The 17,784-nt window shown below is 33.3% G+C and overlaps 1 protein-coding gene across 12 annotated transcripts in view; it reads left to right on the plus strand.

The window, feature by feature from the left end:
- The window catches only part of LOC124302383 (actin-binding LIM protein 2), a 37,565-nt gene extending 22,720 nt beyond the window's left edge, over positions 1-14,845 (plus strand). For 3 of the 12 annotated variants that reach the window (XM_046758976.1, XM_046758563.1, XM_046758896.1), the window contains 5 exons: positions 258-358; positions 3,712-3,781; positions 6,936-7,018; positions 11,081-11,284; positions 12,381-14,845. In XM_046758976.1, the coding sequence (XP_046614932.1) occupies positions 258-358; positions 3,712-3,781; positions 6,936-7,018; positions 11,081-11,284; positions 12,381-12,494 (572 nt within the window). In that variant the 3' untranslated portion in view covers positions 12,495-14,845. Of the gene's footprint in view, positions 1-257; positions 359-2,373; positions 2,856-3,096; positions 3,195-3,711; positions 3,782-6,935; positions 7,019-11,080; positions 11,285-12,380 lie in introns of those variants that run through there. The other 9 variants (XM_046758731.1, XM_046759369.1, XM_046758815.1 and 6 more) reach the window with 7 other exon arrangements.
- The last annotated feature ends 2,939 nt before the right edge of the window (positions 14,846-17,784 follow it).

Here is a 17,784-nt window from a genome sequence, read left to right on the forward strand (position 1 = left end):
CCCTGCAAAGTGAAATCATTTAATTTCACTGTATTATTTAATACAAAATCACTTTGGTTTCTGTAATTACAATTATTTACACCAACGTATTTCGTGCTATCTCTTGGAGTATCTTTATAGACTCACTATAATAATTATTTTATGTTAACCGATTTTTTTCGTCCAATTTACTGTAAAATCTCTACGCGCTATATTTTGTGTACTGTTTTGTCTCTATCTGTGTTTTTGTGTTTGTGTTGTGTGTGTGCGGGCAACAGCTGGGAGATCTTCTGTTCGCTCCCCGGCTCCCAGAAATTATCCACCTCTTGGTACTCAGCGAGCATCTACTCTGCCATCAGCCAGTAGGCATTACCATTCGGTAAGTTTGTACATTCTTCACTAACCCTGTCACTGCGTGCAACTCGAAATACTTTGAAATTTACCTAATTGGAAATTGATCAAAAATCATATTGTAGGCGGGTATACTACAATTGGAACAATAAATTGAAATCATTTGATTGATATAAAAGAAAGTGTTCAAAAAGTGTCAATTTTACCCAATGTGAAGAAATAGGTCTTATTACAGTAGTTTTGGAGTTTAAAGATGGTTGAGTCTAGAGGTCATAGTTGAATTGAATATAAGAAATGATGGAATATTCATGAAATTCATATTACAGTGTTACAAGTAGCATTTTCGCTGACATTTATGACCTGTTTGCAGAAGTTATATTTAGGTTTGTAACCGAAAGTGTACAGATTCTTGGGTATATTAAAACCTACAAGAATCTGTATCATTGATACTATATAATTATTAAGAAACCAACATGGATACGTTAACGTGTAATTTACAGTCGGTCCTTTGTGAAAACATTATACGTAAAATATTGCTAGTTCCTTTATGATGAACTTTGATAGAATTTTTTGAAGTATGTTTTATTGTAGTAAGTCAAGAGTTTGTTGAAGGAAATCATACAAATCTGGTAAAGCCAATCTAAATTTTTATAAAATTGCGATTTAATGTACTTCCGCTAGATTAACCTCAAATTATTACTATTTTTTTTTTTTTTTACCCACTCCAATGATTTTTTGATTTTTACCAGTAGTTACTTTATTACCGTAGGGTTTACTGTTGCATTTTTCACAGTAGGCAAATAATTAGCTTTTATCGAACCCTAGTATTGTTTTAAAAAATAGGTCATTGTTATCGTACCATTTTGTAGAATTGACACAAATTATTAATGTCTTCATTCAGGATTTGAGTAAACTTAAAAGAAAGTCTCGGTTGCAGCTGTGGCAGAGTTATAAAATAAGTATAGTTCAATTACATACTTTCCACAGGATTAATGTAGTGTATAATAGCGCTATTTGGTTTAGATGCTGTAAATATAATAATTTCTCGACACTTATGCGAAATTTAAGTATACCTTGAGTCTTCTGTTAGTTTTGATACGTCGCATCCTGTAGCAGACCCATCATAGGCACTATGATGTATCTGAGCAGCCTGTGGCGCACCTACTGCAGCGCATCCCGTCCAAATCGAGCCTCGCGCATGTTGTCTACGCCCATGGTAAGCTTGCTACAGGATGTCGAGTGTTAGACGTCACAGAAAACTCGCAGTATAATATACGTAGTTGTTTGACTCTGTAATTGAATTGCATTTACTCGCACATATGCATCCATAATTAAATAAATAAGAATCGGCATGTACGATTTGAGAAACTACGGTGCAAGGTAACGGAAAAAGAGTTGCAGTGTTCTAAACTTACATCCGTACAGATTATGACATTGTCTCTGTAAAAATTGATTATACCTTGCAATTTGTTAACGATCAATTTTGGTAATACGAAAATTACGACATTTTTTATTGAGCTCCTTCTATACAACCAAGGCCCTTGGCATTCCTGGTTTTACCGTGTCCCCTATAGTTTCCCCCGCCACTACGTGACGCCAGTAGTCACCTGCTCACAATGCTGGGTCTCCATTGGTTATGTGAACGTTGGAAACAACGCAGAGAGCAGATTTGCGGGGGGCGGGAGGCATAGGGGGTGAAGCAGGTGACTATTAGCGCCTGGAACATTAACGGGATGTCCTGCTATACGAGAACCTAGATGAGTGCCAGAGGCCTGATACAACCACCAATTTATATCATTACAAATGCAGTAAACTTTGTCCATTTGATTTAGTGGTGCCATATGTTACAGAAAGTGGTATGTGTCAAAGGTAAATATACCCTCTAGATGTGCTAAGAGTCGATTTGAATATTTTCAGTACGATGTTGAGAAATTCAAATTACTGAAGAACCCTTGCGAACAGTGCGATTAAACCGAATCGATAACCCGTGCAACTTCTGCTATTACCTGCTTTGCCGATTTCAGTAATTCATGTGTGATACAGGTAGGCACGGAGCGGTGGGACAAATGATTCAAGGATGAATGGGCTGTATGCGCTGAATGAAAAGTTAGGAAACGAGCGGACATGTTTCTTATCTTTCCAACAATGTCAGGTGCGCCATTGATAGTGAACTCGAATGCAACAACATCTCTGCTATATTCTGAAAATGATTCTCAGTAAACTCGAGTAACATAAACTGTGATATCAACAATTTGCCAAACGCTTTCATAATTATAGAACATTGATAATGCCTAAAGTCTGGTGCTTTCATCTGATTCGAATGTTTTTGGACTAATTTTACTTCGTGACCATATTCCCACGAATACTGTGAAAAATATTGAAAATCGTAGAAAACAAACTGTGAAATCTTACATTATAACATAGTTCAAACGCCTCAATGTGGTTGTTGAATTAACAAAAAAGTTAGCTACATATATAGGTGAAACATATTTGTATTACGTTTATTAAAAGTTTTACCATCCGAAGTCCTTATTGAGTTTGAAACTCTATTTGTTGTTATTAACGTTTATTGTTTTGAATGGATGCTTGGTATCCGTAAGTCGTTGTAAAAATTATATAAGAATCAAAAACACGAAAGCTATTTTTAGATCTGAAGGAGTAAGTTTTCGTGATGCGTGTGAAATTGCGAACGTTGGGACATTTGTATGGGAGATTAGGAATGAAACGTTGTTAAAACTAATTGCTTCTTGTGGTGATTAAAACCAGTTGTGAGCTCTCTTCGACACATTCCGAAGCCGGGATATGGTCTGGCACCGCGAAGTCACACCTTTTCTTCAACTGGTGGTTCCGTTTCCGCCCTCCCCGTAAGTCGCAACGCCGCTATAAGGGGCCTCTACATTCAGATATTAATTGGGCAATCATTAGCTCAATTTTTACTTTTATTCTACGATACTCTAACCTGTTGCCTTCCTCATACTCCAATAATGCTGTTACAGAAAGTATTAGAATTCTACTATCTACCAACACAGTTATCCCTATGAGTAGGTATTATGTAGATGGTTGATTTGCATTATTAAACATTAATTCAGACACGACGTGATTCATTATTTTATTTGAGCCTGAGGAAAACAACTTGAAGAATGTTGATTTTCTTTGCTACTGAAGTATCAGTAGTAAATATTTTATATTTCTTGGAATATTTTGAGTCGAAACGAATGAATTATGTTTATTCTGAGAACCTCACCAAAAATATCTATGTACTCACACTTTGTGGTTAGAAGTCCTTTGAGCTACATGTAGCGTTACGTTTTTGAAAGTAAATAGCATGTGGATGACTTACATCAATTTTAATTGTTGATTGGTATTTTAATTGTTATTCAGGGTGACTATTCATTCAGTGGAATGGGCGATAAAACGCACAGCACAGATTTTTCGTCTGGGAAATCCGACAGTGAGTAAAAATTTTGAATTGTAATGATTTTTCAATTTTTCACTAATATTTTGGTTTCATATCTTTTACCAATTAAACTACTGTCATTTGAACTTCTAAAACAATTCATCTGACGTTTCAAAATCTTGATGCTGACAATTTATTTACATGGGGTGATTGTGAGATTACTCAACAAGGGATTTATTGCTTTTTTACTATTTTCAAGCACTGGGGAAATTGAATGTTTCGCTGATAGAGTTGAGTAAAAATAATTTATTAAGTATTTGTGTATATTTTTGTAAAAAATCAAGGTCCCTGTCTATAGAAAATTACAAAAGCAATAAAATTCCGTAAGATGTTTGATTGACCTTGCAAGGAATACCCCACCTTGAACATGATAAATATCAAATTAGAATCTGTGTCTGACAATCAGTTTATCAAGATTTTACAAATGTCTGTCCCACTGTATTTATATTTGGAAATTACATGCTTTTATTCATTTATTTTGCTGAAGCCTGACTGGCCAAAACCTTTACCTCTATAAAGCCTATAATGAAAAACTAAATTATTGGGTAGTCCAGAACTAGGAGCTAATTTAGTGCTAATTAAATGCCGTGACGCCGACTTTGGAGCTTGATCACTTATGGTCAAAACCGGTGAAAAATATAGGATAAGATTAATCCTCCACCGGCCAACATGGACGATATCGTCCACTCTGAGCTTCTCACTTATCCACATCTCGGTCATTTTTCATTGTTTAATAATTTCTACTAATTAACTAATTGAAAATTTCGTGATGCAAATTATTGAATTATCAAGTAGTAAATAAATGCTATAACGTCGATATAACATCTTCATTCCTTCAAAAATCGAGTTAATAATTTTTTTTTAAATAATGAATTCTCTTTCCGTTGAGGATAGCGATATTAAAAAAAAAAAAAAATAAGTCAAAAATTTTACCTCAAAATTTTATCTGATATGAAAAATAACCTTCCATGAATATCAAAATGTTGGTCACATACTCTTGAAAAAAAAGTTGACTTGAATCATAAATTTTACCATGGAAAGATGGTGTAATTATCGAATATATAAAAAAATGTGAAACATGGATTAACCTCTACGGAATTCAACATATAAATGTAAAAATTTGTGCGCATTCCAGATAAACATTGTCAAAAATGTTCCATTACTGTTGGAGTGAAATTTTTGGATAATAAAAATGTTTGGATTTTAGAATTCTGACTCAATTGTTAATCAAATGCGGACATATTTTTGTTATCGAACAGTACATGTGCCATTTTATTAATTCGCACCCAGTGATCTGGCACAAATGGGGTATTCTAGTCTAGTACTTTCATGAAATCGCTGTTTTCTTCTCATTTTCTTATAGTACATTGTATAGTATAAACATATTAAATAGCTCTTGAGTTTTATATTTTGATTTTTGATTATTGTTAATTTTCAACAATGTACAGTGGCAGCTTAATCTCACCATGACATCGCCACCGGTTTTGTTCATAAGGGATGGAGCTCTAACATCAGGGTCACGGCACTTAATTAGCACTTAATTAGCTCCTGGTTTTGGGCTAATATTTTAATTTTTCATTCGAGACGGTACTAGCTTTATAGAGGTAAAACATATTATAATTTAAAAAATGGTATTACATTTTATTCAAGAGATTTTTGCTTTTTAAATTAATTCAAATCTAACGAAATTTCTCTTCTTTGTCACCAAATTAATTTACATTATCTCATTATTATCTCTGTTCTCATAGCGTTTAATATTTTTAAAAGCTTGTATTAAAGCTGTTCCATGCGTAGCAGATCAATGAGGCCTTGAACAACTGTTTTCAATTTTTGTATGATGGTAGTTCTTAAGGAATAACTTTATTGAGCCAATGCTAGACCTGGTATTACAAAATTCATTACAATATTTTTAATTGAAAACCTAAGTAAGATATTGTCAACAAATTGATATTCGTACAGTATTATTAATATTACAAGAATTTTGCAGTATCGGGTCTGTGTTCTGACTTGAAAATCTAACTACTGAGAACTATTAGCATGCAAAATTGAAAAAATATTCTTAGCATGACCGATTCGATTTATGAAACGGTCCATTAAGTCTATATCTCGTTTAAGTATCAGATGTGGTACTTTATTATCACAGTTAAAATAACGAAAACAACAACAACAATAATGATAATAATAATAATAATGATAATAACGATAATAATGTGGATGTATAAACCAGAACAGCCCCTGTTTTTGAGTATCTGTTGGAGTTTTCTTTGAGGAGTGTGATGTTGAACCGCGACCATGGGTCTTAAGTCTTAGATCTTAAGAGTTTAGATGCCACTTTGTCAATTCTTGGAATTTATGATGAATATTAGCTCAACTATACACAGAGGCCTGTAGTTATTTCAAAAATATCGTATCCTACTTTTTCAATAATGGCCTCATGGAAAGAAACCCTGAACTTGGGTGTAAACGTGTACCCCTAATTGGGTGTTACGTCGAAGCGATTGAAGTGTCAATATCATTCGAAATCATTTCGCAATCTCTGAAATCACTTTGTAATCTTCAAAATGATACCAATTTCGTCCTATAAATATTGCTAACACTATTCAATTTCGAAAAGGATGTATTTTACTCACTACTTATAACAAGTTGGATACTGCCTGAATTCATTTGATTTATATAGTTCTTATACATCCATATTACAAGCTCAATCTCTAGAATCAGAGGTGCAAAGAATATAAGTTAGTCCTACCTTCTACCTATTATTTATTAACTGAATATTACAACCATCTCCAATTATTTCTTCGAACAAGTATGGTTGAGTGGATATTTTTCGGTAATCAAAGAATAACATTAAAAAAGATTGATAGAACCTCTTTGTGTTTGATTTAGGGTTTGCTTCTTCAGTCGTATTTCAAATTTTACCCGCAGCTAATCTTAGAAACAAGTAATGTGACTATCAGCTTTTCGAAGATGGGTATAAGTGATGATTCAATTTAATATGGTAGTGACGAAATGAACCGCTAATCTGGAACTGTATTTTTATGACTTCCAGTCACAAAAGTGATACAAATAATGAATCCAATATGATAAAATTGGAGTTTTTATAATGGTTTGACATGATTTTCTTCTCCCGTTTTTCCCATGCATTTAGTATCGACAGGCAGCATCACGGACGTGGACCGACGGGCATTGGTATGTACTACAGCGCCCTACTTCTCCCGGCGCATTAGCATGGTTTGTAGCTTGCTATTTGCACTTGCAATGTAATGTACATGTATTCATCAATATTTTACGTCAAACTTGAATTTAATCAATTTCAACATAGGGTTTGATATAATTATTTTTACAAAGCTAAATAAGAGTAAATTTTCATGCAGGGCGAATATATTACTGGAATCAATTATTATTGATCAAGCCTTTTATACGCTGTCCAGTTTGATATAACCGATCGTTCTTTTAAGTTATTTATATAGATTACTTCGGCTTCACGCTTGCAAAAAATTTCTGTTATAGTTCTCGCATTGTACAAATTAATTGGTACCGGCATATTTGAACACACGTACTACACAAGAAAATGTATATTATCTATATATATTTTGCATGAATGGTGCTTGTAAATTCGCAAATATTAAGGCAATGCTTCGTTAAAAAATCGTGCACATTAACGTATGATGTACATGGCATGCATAGCATGATATAGCACTTGAGTTGATAGTCTTTTTCACGATTCTGTTTGTGAAAAATAGTATTTGTAAATTTCACATTCTGTTAATCGCTATTTTCCGTATTTATCGTCAATCGAAGAAGTAGAATTGTTCGAAAAAAGACGTTCGTGAGAAAATAATGAGCATAGTTGAGCTCTAATTATGTACACAGAGATATGCATGTCCAAAGGTAGCGTACGAAGTACTAAAGTGATTCTTGTACGTATATGTATAATTTTTTGAAATCACTGTATATCACTAATAAATCCATGTACAGATTGAAATGAACTTCAGGGCTCGTAGTGCGTCATTTTTCTCACTCAAGTTACTCTTTTTTCTCAACTTAATTTTTTTTTGTCACTTTTCCAACTATTTGGGGATAATGTAGATCAATTTTCAGAGAGTTCTCGGGAAAACATAAGTCCTATGTAACAACAATTTAGTAATCCATTTTTCTGTCAAACCACACGCGAATTTTTTTTTATATTTCCTCTGGTTTAAATATAAAAATATATATTATATCCGGGGCATTCCATACATGAGGTCTCAATCGAGATTGAAATTTCGTATTTTAGATTGGTTCCCAAACTTGTTATGTAAAAGCACTTGTCGAGAAACAAGCCCATAATTTTTCAATGAGTTTTTCAACCAATCGCGTCCGAGATATGAATTAATTTGCTATTTCAGATGCGCCCATGTTAAAAAATCTGAAGTAATTCAGAAAAACCCAGTGACATATAACAACATCTTTGAGCCCCAACAGAAAATAAAGATTTCGTAACAGCAGAGGTTACATTTTAAAATGATATATATTTCGAAGGCAATAAAAAAATCCATCTCTTAATAATCATCGGCACACAAAACAAAAAAAGTGGTCTGTACATTTAACCAGTCCCATCTAGGATTATGTATTTCGATGCGCTGAATCCAAATCTGAGGTCCGTTTGGCCCGTACACCCTCAAAATTTTGAGTAAAATGTAAAAACCGGTAAAATGGCTAAAAATCGTGAAAAATTGCAGTTATGAAAATGGAAAAAATTTTCTTTAACCAGATCAAGTATGTTTCTTATGTATTTTGATGCGCTGCATCTGAATCCGAAGTTCGTTGGATTCGTACACCTTCCAAATTTTAATAAGTTGCGAAAAAACGCTAAAAATAGCAAAAAATCGTAAGAAATACCCATGAAATAGCAGAAAATATCAAAAAATAATATTGTTCTCACCCACAGCAATAAACTAAACATGATTACTTCCGAATTATACTATAAAATTTATGGATTGTAATGAAAATGTAAAACAAGAACGACCTTCATTGATTCCACGCTGTTCTCCGTTTGTATCGAACCCTTTCTTCTTCGAATGATCTATGCAGCGGGGCCCTCTTTCGTTTTGTACTTTCTCTCGTTATTTCTCTCTTTAGGGTCCACCAAAATCGGCCATCCTGTTGACGTTCCACCTTCCTTGATACCGATTCTCCATTTCACTTATGTCTTGATGAAATTGTTCTCCTTGTTCTTCACTGTAGTCTCCAAGGTTTTGAGGAAAGTAGTCGAGATGAGAGTGAAGAAAATGCAATTGAGGATTTCATCCAAAACTGTCTTCAAATTTACACAAATTCGGAGTTTATTTGAAGACGAAAATTTCTTCGCAAAAATGAACAATAGTGAGAAGGCCGCTTGGCAAAGTTTTAAAAATGTTTCTCAGAATTTTTTGGGGAATAAAAAAGGTGAGAATTACTAGAATTTGATTGGAAGGTTATTAGGAAATTTGAAAAATTTGGAGTGCTTGATGAATCTTAAATTGCACTTCCTTCACTCTCATCTCGACTAATTTCCTTCAAACCTTGGAGACTACAGTGAAGAAAGAACAAGGAGAACGATTTCATCAAAACATAAGTGAAATGGAGAATCAGTATTAAGGAAGGTGGAACGTCAAAATGACGGCCGATTTTGGTGGACCCTAAAGAGAGAAATAACGAGAGAAAGTATAAAACGAAAGAGGGCCCCGCTGCATAGATCATTCGAAGAAGAAAGGGTTCGATACAAACGGAGAACAGCGTGGAATCAATGAAGATCGTTCTTGTTTTACATTTTCATTACAATCCATAAATTTTATAGTATAATTCGGAAGTAATCATGTTTAGTTTATTGCTGTGGGTGAGAACAATATTATGTTTTGATATTTTCTGCTATTTCATGGGTATTTCTTACGATTTTTTGCTATTTTTAACGTTTTTTCGCAATTTATTCAAATTTGGAAGGTGTACGGAACCAAAGAACTTCGGATTCGGATTCAGCGCATCAAAATACATAAGAAACATACTTGGTCTGGTTAATCAAAATTTTTTCCATTTTCATAACTCCAATTTTTTACGATTTTTAGCCATTCTTATTGGTTTTTTGCAATTTACTCAAAATTTTGAGAGTGCACGGGCCAAACGGACCTCTGATTTGGATTCAGCACATCGAAATACATAACCCTAGATGGGACTGGTCAAATGTACAGACCACTTCTTTTTGGGTGCCGGTACAATGATCAAAGATTTTGTTTTAATTTATTCAAGCGCTAACAGAAGGTGAATACATATTTGTTATTTTTTCGATACATGTGTGTCGTTTTTAAATGTAACCTTTGCTGTTTTCAAAATTCCATCTTGTATCAAGGCTCAAAATCTTTATTATATTTCACTAGATTTTCTTGAATTTTTTCCGATTATAAAAAAATTAGCGCTTTTAAGATAGCAAATACAACCATATATCAAATGGGATTGGTTAAGAAAATGATGAAAAATGATTGGACTGTTTTTCGACAAATGCTGTTACATAAGTATAAAATTTTTTAGCAGATCTGAAATATGACCTTACGCTTGTTATTAAGATTTCGTGGAGTGCCCCAGCTATAAAGTCGTTTTCTGCATGCATCATTTTATTTGAATTTCATGAATTGAATAGAGCTGTACCGATGCAATTAATGATTCAATTATTTTTTGTAACCGAATATTATTACTATTATAATAATCTTATTAGTGCATGATCTGATTATTATACATGATTATTGTTAGAGTTAGACCGATATTAAATATAAGATGCAATACAATTAATTTGCCGAAATACCTAAGTGTTTGGTATTTTTTTATCACTTTTGTTGAACAAGTAGACCGCTATGAGCTCTGGAATTTTCAACCAAATAAAAGCTATCATTTTAACTGTACAAATGGTTATTCTTATTAGCATTATGAGACTGTTTTGGGGCAATTTAGTGAAATATGTTATTTTCTTGGATTAATTAAAATCGGGAATGTTGGTTTTATTCTCCACTTAGAGTGGTCAAAATGTGTTATGCAAGTTCAGTTTATTCACTGTTCACAAATTGATCAAACTTGTAACTTTCTTATATATTGTACTGTACAAAGTAGTTTGGACTCACGTTTTTTTTTTGGTTTCCGATTCTTATTCAAAAATTGAAGCTGTTAGTGTTAAACTTGTCTAGTTTTATAATCGAGTGCAATATGATGCATGTGAATCTGATCAGATTATTTACAAAATATTTCGGTAAATTCATACACATTTATTTGTTTATTAATTGTGATCAGAATGACGGTGGGGTAATTCCATCATCCACTACGTACACGGGTGGTCTGGGATCTGTCACAGTAAATCATGGTGGACATCATGTAAGGCGCTCGTTACCAGACATGGGAGCAAATCCAGGAGAGCCACCGAAGCTTTATCCTTATCATCTCCTTTTAATCACCAATTACAGGCTGCCTGGCGATGTAGACCGCTGCAATCTAGAGGTGAGTTCTGAATGCAATTTCTTAATACTAGATTTGTTTATAATACTAGAATGTATTACAAAATATGCAACCGATAATTGATACTTCTTTTTCTTGAGTGAAACTATATGAAACATCTACATGCTGCACCCCATTGTTGAACCAAAAGTTTTTTTTCTGTAGATCCCATACTTCGTACGGGCCGTATGATCAATTTACTACCAACTACTTATAAATATCTGGATTACCAACTACATACTTATGGGGAAATACTTTACTTATTGACTTCGATTTTGTTTTCCTATCAAAATTTAACTATGGGAGAGTTGAAAGTCAAGTAATTTCAACCCATGATATCGTGGATTCAAAAAGTCTTATGAACAGTAATGACACAGTCATAGGATTTGTTTTAAAACTGAAGTTTTGAAGAAAAATATTTTGTAATTCTGCAACAATGGTTTGGTTTCCAACAATCAATCTCAAACGGAAAATTTGGGTACATTTAATTTTTGTTCTTTTCTTCCCCGAAATTCCTTGATAAATACCGAAAATTTCAAGTGCCTCACAATTCTGGTATTTTTAACGGTCCAAAAGTGATAATTATTTTGGTTCATGAAAACGCCATAATAGTATGCCTGAAAATTTCAGGCGACGAATGTTTCATCGCTTACCGCATGTTTTCCAATTTGTGAAGTACAACTTTTCAGCTGTCATTCATTGTTTGAAATTCTCTGCGATGTTTGACGTTATCGCAGACGTCAACAAGTGGTTAATTTGGCTGAGTTTGATGGGCCAGCCTAAGAACTTCCCGAATTGTCGAGGTCACAAAACATTAACGAATGAAGTAGAAAAAAAATTATAGTGTGCATCACGTGTGGAGGGCGACTTTCCTTGTGTAATCACCACCTTTCCAGTTGTAATCGACTTCTTTCCGTCTTTGATACACAATGTTCTATTTCATCATCCATGTTTTGGTATTTTGCCTGTTGCAAGGGCATTTATGAAAGGTTTAGGGTACGGCATGTGACACTGTTTTGTATAGTTTTATGTGTAGTTTTGTAGCACTTAGATTATTTAATATTCGAATAATTGAAATGTTTGTTTTTTTCTTATTCAGCGGCACCTATCCGACGCTGAATTTGAAGCCATTCTACAATTCACTCGTGCTGAGTTTTACCGGCTGCCACAATGGCGTCGCAACGAGATTAAACGAAAAGCACGACTCTTCTAATTCTTTGAAAAAAATGAGTAATTATTATTATTTAGTAATCAAACAATTTTTCAGAATAATTATTTGTGCAGAGTGTATTTTTGAGTGCAACAGTCTGGTTTATGTAACAATTAAAAGTTGATATCGTATTGTGCAGAACGTGTCAGGGAGTACTGAATGATAACTTTGATTTGTTCGTAGGTACATTAGATAATTATTCTCTACAACTCAGTTCTTCAGTCTGATGTTTCACAGTTATCTGAATTTTAGTGGACACGCAATACATTAACTATATTTCCATACTATTATTTGTATTTTTCGCTAATCGTTATTGTCAATTTCATATTACTTTCCACGTTGAACGTAAAATAATACGTTTAGTGTATATTTTCGAATTTAGAGATCTAAAGGACATGTTGACAAAAAAACGAAACGTATCAGATCCCTTTTAACCGTTGTAATTTTATTATTCACGCAAGTTTGCCCATATTGGAAATAAAATTTAACAATGCGTACATAAATACATGAATTAGTTTTTTAATTACCAAACTTTGTATCAGGTAGACTTCACCGAGTGCTATAAAAGTTGAGTCAGTGTCACCTTGATATCTTAATTTACTTAATAATACGAAATTCGTAATTTCGAATTGAATGCAGTACTAAAATAACCGTTTTATTGGGCCGTCACATTTTTATGCTATAGTTGATATTTTTTTATTAACAAATTCAGAGGTATAATAATTACTAGTACCAATTCATGTATTTTTCATACTATTAGCACTCTATGAAGATTGTTTTACTTATAAGTTGTTAAATGCAGTTATCGATTTATCCGGTGTTGTGATTGCGGCTGAAACGCTGTCTTTCAATGACATGGCTTTGCAATTAATAAATAAATGAATAAACTAAGAGAAAATGTTACAATACAATTATTAGTTACTGTAAATAAAATGGGTAACGTAAGAAAGAAAGGGAATATGCATATGCTATGCTTAACCGGCATACCCAAACACACTCCTTCATGAATGATGAAATATATTATCTAAAAATTCTATTAGATAATGATCATAGTAATTATAGCTGATACTTTTAATAACTATTACACGTTACTGTAACCAAAATGAGATAAAATGTTAAAAACTGAAAAATATTGGATAGGAAACACGCAGCTTGCAGAATAATACTATAAAAGAAAGTGTTTAAACATCAATTAACGATATTGTCAAACCGCAAGCTAAGCGTACAAGGATATGGGTCATGCTTTAAAACTCATTTTCCGGGGATAAAAGAACTAAATTAATTATATAAATATTTGACTGATGAGTCAGAGCCACTTTAATCGAACGTTGAGGCTCTGGTAGCGCAACTAGTATCACATTTGCAATACCATAGTTACATAAATTTTTAAATAAATATAAACGTGTCATACATAAAAAATTTCAAGATTGTCCTTTTGCAAATATCGCAAGTCGAAGAAGCGAGCTTAATTATATCATTAATGTGCAAGATGATTAATTTTTGGTGTTGAGAGTTTGAAGGTTTAATTCTAAGATTTCGTAGACCTAATTTATTTGGCAAATTATGTCAGAAATCGATATATGAAAGTTCAACATTTTACTCAAGGTGTTCCAGCAATGACGCTATATTTACATTTTTGATCTCTGCGACCAATGTTATATAACGAACAAGTATTTCATTGCAATTTGGAAGATCAGCATCGTGGGTTAAGAGTTAAATAGCTAAATATAAGCTAAGACTGTGAGTTATTTTATTTAATTCTTTTGATTGTCTTCAAATGTATTTTTAAATTTATTTTTGAGTCACTGCAATGTCAAGAGGTTGATTTTTTGCACATGCTACGGTAGCGATTTGCTATGAAATATTATTATTTAACATGATTTATTAGCTAAATTCTGACTAGAGATATTTTTGAAAAGCAATTATATTACATGTAAGCTTATGAGTAATGTTAAGAAATACATTCAAAATTTTTATGACAACGTTGATATTTGTACCATATTTTGTGGCCACAACCCGAGAATATATTGTATGTCGCAGTTACAGAGCAGCTTTTGCAGATCTTATTCTACCAATAAGTGTTCAGCTGCAATTAGCAAGTATTACTCAGCTATGTATATCCAGTGACAATCGGCCAGTTTATCTGTGTATTACTCAATTTCGGGATTTTAGGGTTCAAACTTATTCCTGTTACGGCTGCCAGCTACATACTTATTTGATTTTTGATCATAACTGCGGCATAGAGAATGTCAATATGCTTTTACTGTGATGTTAACAGATGTAACATATCCTGTATAAAAGCTCGTCGCTTCTGCTAGTCCGTGAAATACAATAAAGGCAAAAATTACACAGGATTCACCTTAATTCTCTGTTATATCCTAAAATCACTTACACTCATTTATGGAAGAACATGTTTTAACGAACTCTGGGGCAATAGCATAACCAAGAAAACTACAGACCAAGACATCGAATTCTTATCCAAGCCAATATATGGCAGCCACTTATATAGTGGTACTTATATGTAACTTATGTACTTATAAGTCCAAGACACATGACTAATATTTTCACCGCCAGCAAAAACATTGCCGGTATCGAAAGTCAATTTTTCGTGCTTCAATTTATGTTAAATTTTCGAGCCTTATTTGAAGTCAGTGCATTTTTATCGGCAAACTCAGACTTTTTCACATAAAAGTAGTAGTTGCACATATTTGTTTGAAATTGGGGAACATGCAAGCCAAGTACACAAAAACAAAAAGTGTTATTGATAAATAGTATTCAAAAAACAAGGTCTTGCGATGTAAAGTAAATAATAATTGAACGTAATTCAATGCACGGCAATCCCTTGTTCCACTCATAAAACTTTTTTGAAAAGTGATGTAAATTAATTATGATTCTAAATTGGATATAAGAAGTTAACGACTGACATCTCCTAAAGATGGATTTTTCGTATTATTTATAATCAAATTTTTATCACTTATCACCAATTATGGACGCATGGTGTTATGCACAGTTGATCGCTCGAATGAATGCGTCAAAAGTCGATGCAAAAAGCTTGGACACGTGCAGGCTTTGAAGTACGATATCTCTGTCAAGAAAAGATAGAAGAAAGGTTGTAACATCTTTTGAAAGCTTCAGGAGTGTTCTGCTTCCAACAACTCATTCGTCTTTTCTGAGTCAAGATTTTGACGTTAGAACATCACCGCCAATAGGTTGAAAACTGTCTTTTTCAATTTTTTTTTTTTTTTTTGAGAATGTTGCCATAAGTAGAGTTTATTTCGTTGGAGAACAACATGAAAACTTTCCCCCAAAAAAATCAGAGTCTTACCCTAGATATAACTTATTGTTGAACTAATGCGGTTCGAAGTTACGTGGAACTTACAGATAAAAAAACGTCCGCACAGTGCGCGCGTATGCGCTCTCATGCGTGCGGATTTACCTGCACTGCTCGTAAATTGAGGATTTTAAAAATGGGGTTATATTTTGCGAAACAAATAAAAAAATTTATGTAACAGCATTTTTTTTTTTTTTTTATTGTAAATATTTTAGTATATTATTACAAGGAAACGAAGCACTGGTTTTAGACCACCCTTGCCGCCAGAAAAATAGGCTTCTTTTCATTCATAAAATCTGAACTATGGAAAAAAACTTTTTAATTTCTGGCGAAACGATAGTTTATATTTTGATGCTTGTTTAGTCCTAAAATTATGCAATATTGAAGAAAAAGAAACGAGCAGAGGCCCTGAAGCGCAGCCATTTCTTAATATTTTTCCTCAATACGTTCAAACTTGAATATTAAAAGTTTTAACTATATCCTTATTACATAATCTTATAATATAATAGCACGATATCAAACAGGCGAAACTGCTATTTAAATATTAATATTATTACAAAACTTAAACTTTAGCAACGATATAATTGAAAAATATGAAGAAAATTCTCCTATAGTATGTTGTGTGATAAGAGTAGGTTACAGAAAATAAAATTTAAAAAGAACGTTATTTTAATGAAAATACTACGATTTACGTCAGACCTGTACGCTCAAGGGATACTACACCTAATTGTAAGATCCGAGATCCTTGATCATTAAAAATACTACGTAGGCGATCTTTCCACGTACCGGTAACTATAAAAAAGTAGAAAAAAAAGTTGTCGGTCTTAAAATTTTCGGGTAGTTTTTATCGAAATTTTTGAACAACCTTAAAAATCGTCTTTGAACTACAATTGTCAGTGGAAAATGTTCGAAATTTTTTTCACATCAGCATAAGTAACCACCAGGAAAAAGTAAGTATCGGTTTTAGGATGGACGACGAGAATTATGAGATATAGCGGTTTTTGACCAAAAAACATCTGAAAATTTAAGGGTTGACAACTTGTTCCCCACTTTTTTACGGGTACCAATAAAAGATCATCCAAGTGATACCTTTGATGATCAAGTATTCAAGGAATTTTCAGTTTGGTCTTCCTTTCAACTTAGTTTTCACTTTGTTATGTTGCTCCGTAATAATGAAAGAACATGAAATATACCCCATACATATGCATATAGTAAGGGGTTTCCAAAAATATCGTTTTCAAGGACCTAAGTGGATATGAAGAGTGACCGAAAGACTAAAAAGTTGACGGGCCGAAATCCCGAAAGTCAAATTAACGAAAGTTCAAAACGCACAAAGGCCATGAATACGATCAAATGCTGTCTCGTAGAAAAATTAAATTACGAACGCGAAAATGCTTAAATAAATTCAAACCAAAAAGAAATCTGAAGAATAGTCAAAATTACGAAGGGTAAAATATCGAATCGACGGAATGCGAACTATTCTCAAAACGTTTTTTCGGATAAAAAAGCATTAAGATAAATGATCTTGCGCTAAAACAGTTATTCGACATTGTGATTTATCGAAAATGAAATTTTCGTTTCACCGAACTTTCGTTATTTTAGAGTTCGAATCTTCATAATTTCGAATTTTCGGCCAGCCGATTTTTTGATCTTTCAGAGATTTGATCCTCACCCGATATAAAAAAACAGATATGTTCATAAAACACGACACTAATGAACATCGGTGCCGTAGTTAGCATCGAAATCTTCCTCTATCTTCTTGTGGACGTCTTCATCCTCCGAACGCATATTTAGCCTCTCTTCCAACTGTCTAATTTTTGTAAAAGCTGTTCGTCATCTAACTCGTCGTCATTGGTTTCATCTACTTGATCAGTTGCCAGTGATTTCTACAAAAGTTTGCGATACCTCTGTTTTGTGGTACGCAAAACTTCTAGCATATTGGTCTTGAATTCTGCTTTTGCA

The sequence above is a fragment of the Neodiprion virginianus genome, chromosome 1 (genome assembly GCF_021901495.1).
Source record: "Neodiprion virginianus isolate iyNeoVirg1 chromosome 1, iyNeoVirg1.1, whole genome shotgun sequence".
NCBI lineage: Eukaryota > Metazoa > Arthropoda > Insecta > Hymenoptera > Diprionidae > Neodiprion > Neodiprion virginianus.